We start from the raw sequence: 9,717 nt of genomic DNA on the forward strand, positions 1-9,717 counted from the left end.
TGTGATGATGGATTGTGTTAAGCATAAAACCCTATCACCAACATTGTTGTAAACTATGATGCTTAAAATAAAACTTTTAAAAATAATTAAAAAATAAAAAGTTTTCCTTCAGAATTGTTGTTAGAAAGATGGATCAAAGATGTGTGTCTCCCAGCAAGGTTGCAAGAGGCCACTGAGGTGAAGTCTGCCACTAATTCAGTTCCTAGAGTATCTGATCCTGCATTGGGCTCTTGTGCCTTATTTCAGTAATCTGAGAATAGAACTGTAAAGGGAATTTAGTGTTTTGATTAATAAGGAAGTAGATTTATTCTTTTAAAACACATATATTGATAATAATCATTCTTTCTTTTCCTATATATTTTCTTACAGCAACTAATGCAGTCAAAATCAGAAACCAATGGAACAACCATTAATGAGTTCATCCTTCTGGGTCTGGTGGAAACACCAGAGCTGTGGCCAGTTATTTTTGTCATCTTCTTCTTTGCCTACCTCCTCACAGTGGGAGGCAACCTAAGCATCCTTACTGCTGTGTTAGTGGAGCCCAAACTTCATACCCCTATGTACTTCTTCCTAGGAAACCTCTCAGTACTGGATGTTGGGTGCATCACTGTCACTATTCCCTCAATGTTGGGTCGTCTCTTGTCTCACAAGCGTGCAGTTTCTTATAGAGCCTGCCTCACACAAATCTTCTTTTTCCATCTTCTGGTTGGTGTGGACTGCTTCCTATTGACAGCCATGGCCTATGACCGATTCCTTGCCATCTGTCGACCTCTCACATACAGTACTCGCATGAGCCAGGTAGTTCAGAGGATATTGGTGGCTGCATCTTGGGCTTGTTCCTTTGCCAATGCACTGACTCATACTGTAGCCATTTCCACACTCAACTTCTGTGGTCCCAACGTGATTAACCACTTTTACTGTGATCTCCCACAGCTATTCCAACTCTCCTGCTCCAGTACTCAACTTAATGAGCTACTGCTCTTTGCTGTTGGTTTTATTATGGCAGGCACCCCCACAGTACTAATTGTTACCTCCTATGTCCACGTGGCAGCCGCAGTTCTACGAATTCGCTCGGTGGAGGGCAGGAAGAAAGCCTTCTCCACGTGTGGTTCTCATCTCACTGTGGTTGCTATCTTCTACGGTTCCGGCATCTTTAACTACATGCGACTAGGTTCAACCAAGCTTTCAGATAAGGATAAAGCTGTTGGAATTTTTAACACTGTCATTAATCCGATGCTGAATCCCATAATCTACAGCCTCAGGAACCCCGATGTGCAGGGCGCCCTCTGGCGGGTATTTACCGGGAGACGGTCAACGGCTTGAGATCTTGGGTGTGTCACATCGCCCTTGGCGCTCCAAGAGGAAATCTGAGTCCAGACACCAAAATCAATGCCCCAGAACAGCTTCTTTCTCACTAGCATGAGGCTTTATAAGGGCTAATGGTTACTGTTTCCTAAAAAAACCAATTCTAAGTAATAGAGGATAAATTCTTCTAGATTACCCCTTGACAAATGCTAACTTTATTCAATGTGTTTCCCTTTTTTTGTGTAGAAGTGAAATCTGGAAATTATTAAGGCTCACAAGTTCATGTCCATTCTTTGGCTAATTATAATCTGGGTTCCCTAAAATTTTGGAAGTTTTCCTGCAAACCCCATCGGCTACTGTGGGGTGGTGCTGGTGGTGTGTGCATATCATTTTCTAAAGTTCAACGGTGCATATCTATTTATAAACTATACATCTAGATATCAGGATTATTTTGTTTCATTAGGCTGCCATAAAACAAAACAACGGCTCATTTCTTTCTTATCACACAAAGATGCCAAAATATAGAGGGGGAGATTGTTTAATCATCTATTTTTTTAGTAGTTTTAGACAGTGTGATCCCTGTCACAGATGTGTTTTCAATACACTAGTACAAATATTTTAGCTTATGACCAAAATAAAATTTTCTTCATCTTTTGAAAAGTTAAGCATTAGCATAATTATGTCATAATAATATACAGTCTATAAAAGTATAAAGAAAACATAAGAAAACCAGTCTGTGATATTGATTTTAGTGCTATGTTTGGTAATTCATTGTATCATGTCTTGCTTTATGAATTTTAAATCCTTTTTGGGGGAGTAGGGGCTATTTGGGACAAGCCTGTGGTGTTTGGGGCTTACTCCTGACTCTGTGCTAGGGTATCACTCCTGGTGGTACTCAGTAGACATATATGATGCTGGAATTCAAACTGAGGGTGGCCACAGGCAAGGCAAGCACCTTAACTTTTGTATTATCTTTCTGACCCCTAAATGTAAACTTTTGTAGATTTTTAAAAATATTTATTTACTGTTTGTATTCTTTAATATTGATCTTTCTTCCTTCCCTTATTTTAGGTACCATGATTTTACAAAGGGTTTGTTTACTTACTTATTTAAATTTTATTTCCATCACCATGGTTTAAAATACTGTTAGTGACATGGTTTTGTGCACACAATATTCCAATACTACGCTCTCCACCTGAGTGTCCACTTCTCTCTCTAACTGTCTCAGTGCTTCCCCATCAACTGATTCTCCCCTCAACCTTGGTAAGATCAGTTCTGTAGACAAGTTCTCATGTTATGCTACCTTTGACTGTATGTTATTTGCTGCTTACTATGTTTTTTTTTTATATCCCTGTGTGAGAGAGGTGATTCTGTGTCTGACTCTTTTTTTCTAACTTTACTCCGCATGATACTATGTAGATCCATTCACATAGCTGAAAATTGCATGACTTCATCTTTTCTTATAGTAAAGTAGAATTCCATTGTGCATACATACCACAGTTTCTTGATCTAGTCTTGGGCTCTGTTCTTGGGCTCTGGGGTTGTTTCCAGATTTTGGCTATTGTGAATAGTGCTGCAAGGAACAATGGAGTGCATAAGTCTTTTTGGGTTTTTATTTTCTTTCTTTCTTTTTTTCCCCAAATGTCTTTTTAGAATAGAGTATCCTTGGAGTCGATGTCCCAAAGTGGAATTCCTGAGTCATATGGAAACTCAGTTTTTAATTTTTTGAGGAATGCCTACTTTTCAAAAAGCTTGAACGAATCAACATTTCCTCTAGTGGAGGATGAGCATTTCTTTTTCCCCACATCCATGCCAATTCTTGTTGGTTTTGTTCTTTTTGATGTGTCTCATTGGTGTGAAGTGATAACTCATTGTTGTTGTTTTTTTTATTTTGCATTTCCCTGCTGGTAAGTGATGTAGAGCGTTTTCCATATACTTGTTAGCCATCTGTGGAGTAATAAAAAGAGCTGAGTAATGCAATAGGGATAGAATACCAGACCAATGGAATAGAATTGAGAACCCAGAGACAGATTCTCATGTATATAGACAGCTAGTTAGTCTTTGACAAAGGAGCTAAGAATATGAAGCTGAACTAGAAAAGCTCTTCAACAAGTGAATTAAAGACCTCAATATCAGATATCCATAAATTATCCATAAATTTCCATAAAATATCCATAAATTATATCAAAAAATATTGCAGGAATCTTCATGACATTGAATCTCTAGGTGTTTTCAATGATTTAAAACCACTGGCTAAACAAATGGATGAAAAGATAAACAAATGTGTCTACCTCAAATTAAGAAGCTTCTGCATCATTAAAGAAACAAAGATCAGAGAAGAAACTCCCCCCCCCCACAGTTGAAGAGAATATTTGCCCACAATTGATCTGACAATGAATTAAGATCCAAGATATATAAAGCATTTGTAAAATAATAAGAAAATAAAACAATCAAACCCATCAAAATGGAGACAAGAGATGAACTTTCTTCAATAAGACATACAGATAATCTGCTTAGTTTTTGCCCCTTTTGTTGGTAGAGCATCTTTTTCTTCATGGTTGGAGTAAACCCTTTATGTCTTGGGTACTATCTCTCTACAACATATGTTATAAATTTATCTTCCAGTTTCTTGACTGTCTTTGATTAGGGTGTTTTGACCAAGTTAAGCTTGGTACTTTTATTAAGTTTATCTTCTTTATTTTTTATCAGACTTAGAAAAAATGACTTTTCCATATAAATTTTGTATATTTGGTAGCAATGTTTTTGTAAAATTGATTTTCGCCTGTCTCTGGGGTACATATTCCTTCAAATTTTTTGATAATATAAGCTGAATACAATATTCTTGGTGAGGAATTTATTTTATTGAGGTTTTCTACTATATCTCTCCATTCTCTCTTTTTTAAATGCAGCAGATTTTATTTATTTTTTGCTTTTTGGGCCACACCTGGTGATGCTCAGGGGTTACTCCTGGCTTTGCACTCAGGAATCACTCCTGGCAGTGCTCAGGGAACCATATGGGGTGCTGGGAATCAAACCCAGGTTGGCCTCATGCAAGGCAAATACCCTACCTTCTCTGCTATCGCTCCAGCCCCGTCTCTCCATTCTCATCTGGCTCCTAAGTCTTAGTTGATCATCAGTGAGTCTTCTGGGCTTTCCTTTGTATGTAAGTTCCTTTTTGATCTTGCTCCTTTCAATGTTCTGTCTCTATCTTTGGATTTTTGTCTTTTTGAGTACAATGTGTCTTGGAGTTTTCTTAGTTGAATTTACTTTCACTGGACTCTTCAAGATCCCTTGGATCTCAGTGTATGTATTAGTATGTATAGTTTTCTGATCCTTTCTATTGAGATCGTTTGGAAACTTCTGTTGTTTTCTAGTGGTTCCCTCTATGTCATCTCCGCTTAAAGCTCCTTGATCAATTCAACTTCTTGAACAGCTCAATTGCTGTTGATCTGCTGTTCAGAGCTTCTATTGAATTTTTTTGCTTGTTTTATATCATCTACCATGCTTTTTGTTTCTTTTTTAAATTGAATCACCATGAATTACAAAGTCACAAAATTACTCTGACTAACTTAATTCAGCATGATACTCTCCAGATACATCCACATAGTAGCAAATTGCATGGCTTCAACTTTTCTTATGGCTGAGTAGTATTCCATTGTGTGTATGTGCTATTGTTCCTTTGAGTTCACTAAACATTCCCACAATGGTGTCACTAAAGTTATTGTGCTAGGACTTACTGAGCATGGTTGGAAGGGAGGGGAATCTAGTTACCTCCTTTCCGAAAAGTCCTCAGAGTTGTCTGCTGGGAGATGGAGCTACAAGGATGGAGCTACATGGAAGGGTGTGGTGGCAAGCAAAGGTTCAGGAGCTGTGAAGATGGGACAGTTGAAATAGAGGAGGTCAAGTATGGAGACTTCTGTTTTTATTTTAATCCAAGTTTAATTTTATGTAGTTCCTTTCGTTTGTTTTTGTTTTTACTGTCTTTGCCACTGGAATCAAATTGTAGAATGCTCTGAGGTCCCTCTCCTAGAAAGTTCTGCCTATGTATTTTCATCAATGTGTTTTATGAATTTGGGTGTAATTATGATGTCTTTAATGTCCTTTGAATAAACTTTTGCATGGTGTGAGATAGTAGATCCAATTTCACTTTTTTGTATGCAGTTATTATTTTTTCCTAGCTTTGTAACACTGGAATTAATAAAAACACAAAAATAAAAATATTAATTCAAAAAGATGTCTGAACACCTGTGTTCACTACAGTGCTTTATTCAATACTTAGAATATGGAAACAACCCACCCGTCCAACAATAAATGAATAGATAAAGAAGTTGAGGCATACACACTGTGTGTGCATGCATGTGCACACACACACACAAGAATACTATGCACCTGTAAGAACAGATGAAATCTTGTAGTTCACTGCAATTTAGTTGGAATTGGTGGGTGACAGATTAAATGAAATAAATCAGAGGGAGAGGGAAAAATACTGGGCGATCTTACTCATTTGTTGTATATAGATAAACAAAATAGGAGACTAGGCAGCAATTAATAATGACATCCTCTCTTCCCTGCATTACAAAGCTGAGATAACTAAGCTGAGGGAGAGTAAGTTGGAATGAGGAGACAGACTGGAAACAAGATGAATATATTGGTGGAGAGTATTTGAAACTCTGGGGTGATGAGTTCTGGTAACTGTATAATAAGACCATAATAGCTGAAGCTATTGTAAATATGTTACCTTAATAAAAATACTAATATTAAAAAAATAAAAATTTAAAATTCAGAGCACCTAAATATTTAATAAGAAAACAAAAATCCAGCATAAAGGAAAATATTTAAACAGGTAATTTAAAAAAGATGTATAACATAATTGAAACCCAAGCACAATACTTTGTAAGACTACAACTGTACCTCATGGTGTTTCACTAATAAAAATTAATAACAAAAAAAAGGGCCCCAGCAGCCGAAGACCTCCAGGACCAGCCACCACCATGCTGAGACCACTCTCCGCACACCTGAAGGTACCGGCAGAGGGACAAAGCTATGTGGGTTCCGGGGCCGAGATCTCCAAGCCTACTCGGATTGGAGTCGAGCATCCTCCACCCAGATCCTCCAAATTCCAGTAGGCGGGGGTCACACCCACCAACTGCCCCACTGGCGCCATGTAATCCCATCAGCGGCCAAGACTCTGAGACTATAAAAACCAGCTCCCGGAACTGCGCGGCCGCATTCTTATTATGACATCTCATTCCTACTTTGACAAACTGGCAGGCTACCGAATGTAGCCTACCCACACGGCAGAGTCTGGCAAACTCCCCGTGGCGTACCCAATATGCCAAATACCAGTAACAATGATGGGTCTCATTCTCCTAAAGAGCCTTGAATATAATCTCAGGGCTAGGATGAAGGAGACGTTACTGGGGCCTGCTCGAGGCAATCGACGAATCGACGAATAACAAAAAAAAATAAAAAGATGTATAACAACAAGTCTCACAATTTGTTGTGAGACATTACTGGTGCCTGCTCGAGCAAATTGATGAACAATGGGAGGACAGTGCTACAGTGCTACAGTATAAATGGCCATGAAAAATACTCAGCATAAGCCCAGAGTGATAGTGCAGCCGATATGTGCTTGTCTTGCACTTGGCTGACCCAAGTTCAATCCCCAGCACCCAATATAGTCCTCCAAGTCCTGCCAGAAGTGATTCCTGGGCACAGAACCAGGAGTAATACCTGAGAACTCCTGGTTGTGACCCCAAAACAAAAATATATTCAAACTAAAATAACTAAATAAACTAAATTAAAATAAAAGGCACCATACAGACTGCTAGAAAGTATTTGCACACATCTGATAATATAGTATCCAAGGACTCATGAAAGTCAACAACAACAACAACAAAATATCCTATCAAAACATGGAGAGAGAAGATGAATAGATACTTCTCTGAGAAAACATACGGATTAGCTAGTAAGCACACGAAAAAGTGCTCATCATCACTTATTTGGGAAGTATAATTAAAATGACATTGAGACATCATATCCACACCAGTGAAAATGGCATATATAAAAAAGATTGGATAAAGCTATCTGTGTCTTTACATTCACCTTAGAGATCTGTCCAGTAGCCAGGGTAAATAAAAAGAAAAAAAACCCAAAAACCTAATGGATACATCAAACTAGTATACTTTTGCAAGTTAGGTGAAAGAATCTTAAAATAAAAATTCAACCAAATGGGATAGAGAAGTATATCCATTACACAAAAAATTCATAAGACTCAAGAAGAAAAACAAAGCAACCTGATTTTTAAAGGACAGACAATCTTAATAGGAACTTCTCCAAGGAGCAAATAGTGCTAGTCATTAAGCATATAAATGCATGTTTATTATTGCTTATAACTGGAGAAATAAAAATAAAATCATAAGTAGGTATCATCTTGCACATGAGAGAATGAATATTACTTAAAGGATAGGAAACAAACAGTGCTGGGGTGGGCATTGGCTCAAAGGGGCAGAGTGTTAGTGGGAAGGATATGAAAAGCAGTACGAAGATTCCAAAAGATTTTGCATTAGAAATTCCATCTCCCTTCTGAATATTTACACCCAAATATTAAAAAATAATTTGAAGAAATATGTGCATTCCACTGTTTATTGCAGCATTACTTATAAAAGCTAAGGACTGAAAACAACAATAAGAGAACTATTCAGGTATATATAAAAGATGGAACCCTGGTGTCTACAACATCATACATGAACCTATATGGGTATATACATAATGAAATAAATCTAATGGAGAAAGAAAAAGACTATGATTGCACTCATACTGTATATGTTATAGATAAAATAAATCAAAAGAAATGAAAGCACACTTTTTTATGTAGGAGGAGTACGGTTATTTATTCAGCCACTGATTAGGCTGATTGAATTGTGCATGAACTCCACCTTACTTTTTTCCCATTGTTTATAATTTTATTTATTGAATCACCGTGAGACCCTGAGAGCAGTTACAAAGATTTCAGATTTAAGTCTCAGTCATACAATGAAACACCCGTACCTTCACCAGTGCCCACTATCCACCACCAAAATCCCCAGTATACCCCCATTCCACACCTTCCCCCTACCTGTGGGGCATATGATTTCCAAATTACTCTCAATATTTTGATTACACTAAACATTTCGACACCACACCCACCACTATTATTTGGGATTTTAACCCAACACTCAGATCTGCCAAAAAGATTAATCACTTAATCACTTAACTTCCCGTTAGTCGTCGATTTGCTCGAGCGGGCGCCAGTAACGTCTCCATTTGTCCCTGTCGCGTGCTAGTGTAGCCCAATGGCATCTGTTCGCTCCGGGAACATGAAGGGCCTCAAACCGATCATTCATGATCTTGACGAAGAAGTCTGACCATCTGGAAGGTGGGCGGCCACGCGGTCTTTTGACATCCCGTGGAATCCAGTCGGTAACAGCTCTAGTCCAGCGGTCGTCTTTAAATCTCATTACGTGACCAGCCCATCTGATTTTCGACACCTTGGCAAATGAGACAGCGTCCCTGATTCTTGATCGTCGACGGATGTCAGAACTCCGGATTCGTTCTCTCATTTGAGTGAAACGTGATATTCCAAGCATAGCTCTTTCTATTCTTCTTTGGGAGACCTGAATAGCGTTCTCATCCTGTTCGCATAGGGCCCAGGTCTCTGAGGCATATGTTAATGCAGGAAGAACAGTGGAATCAAAGAGATGTGCCCGGAGCCGGAGGTTCTTCGTCCTCTTAGCTATTTCTTCAACGTTCTTGAAGGCGTTCCAAGCCGCTCTCTTCCTCCTGCGCAGCTCGGGTGCCAGGTCATTTGTCATGTTGACCTCTCGACCTAGGTACACATAGCTGTTGCATTCAGAGATGGTCGTTCCATTGAGAGCGAATGGGGTGTCAGGAACAAGGCTGTTTCTCATAAACATTGTCTTCATAAGATTCAGCTGTAGTCCTACCTTTCCACACTCACGGTCAAAGTCGGCCAGCATTTGTGCCACTTGGCTGATGTTTGGTGTTATTAAAACAATGTCATCAGCAAAGTGGAGGTGGTGTAGTTGCCGACCATCTATCTTCACTCCCATTCCTTCCCATTCCAGTCGTCGCATGATGTTCTCGAGGGTGGCACTGAAGAGTTTCGGTGAAATGGTATCACCCTGCCGCACCCGTCTCTTGACATCAACGATCACTTCTTTGTAGAATGGTGAGATCCTGGTAGTGAATCCGCAATACAGCTCATGGAGGATCCTGATGTATTGGGCTTGAATGCCCTGATTGGCTAGGGCTTCAATGACCGCTTCCGTCTCAACAGAACCAAAGGCCTTCTTTAAATCAGTGAACATTAGACAGAGCGGCATCTTGAACTCCCGAGAAATCTCAATGAGC

At 39.0% G+C, this 9,717-nt stretch overlaps 1 protein-coding gene across 1 annotated transcript; it reads left to right on the top strand.

The window, feature by feature from the left end:
• Window positions 1-363: 363 nt before the first annotated feature.
• Window positions 364-1,323, top strand: LOC130035920 (olfactory receptor 3A1). Its single transcript, XM_056127846.1, has one exon. It carries the CDS (start codon window positions 376-378, stop codon window positions 1,321-1,323), a length of 948 nt encoding a protein of 315 aa, XP_055983821.1. The 5' UTR covers window positions 364-375.
• The last annotated feature ends 8,394 nt before the right edge of the window (window positions 1,324-9,717 follow it).

The sequence above is a fragment of the Sorex fumeus genome, unplaced genomic scaffold, assembly GCF_029834395.1.
Source record: "Sorex fumeus unplaced genomic scaffold, SorFum_2.1 ptg000063l, whole genome shotgun sequence".
Taxonomy (NCBI): Eukaryota; Metazoa; Chordata; class Mammalia; order Eulipotyphla; family Soricidae; genus Sorex; species Sorex fumeus.

What these genes read in the sequence shown, in the direction of transcription:
- LOC130035920 (XM_056127846.1), top strand. Translation starts at nt 376, where the DNA reads ATGCAGTCAAAATCAGAAACCAATGGAACAACCATTAATGAGTTCATC.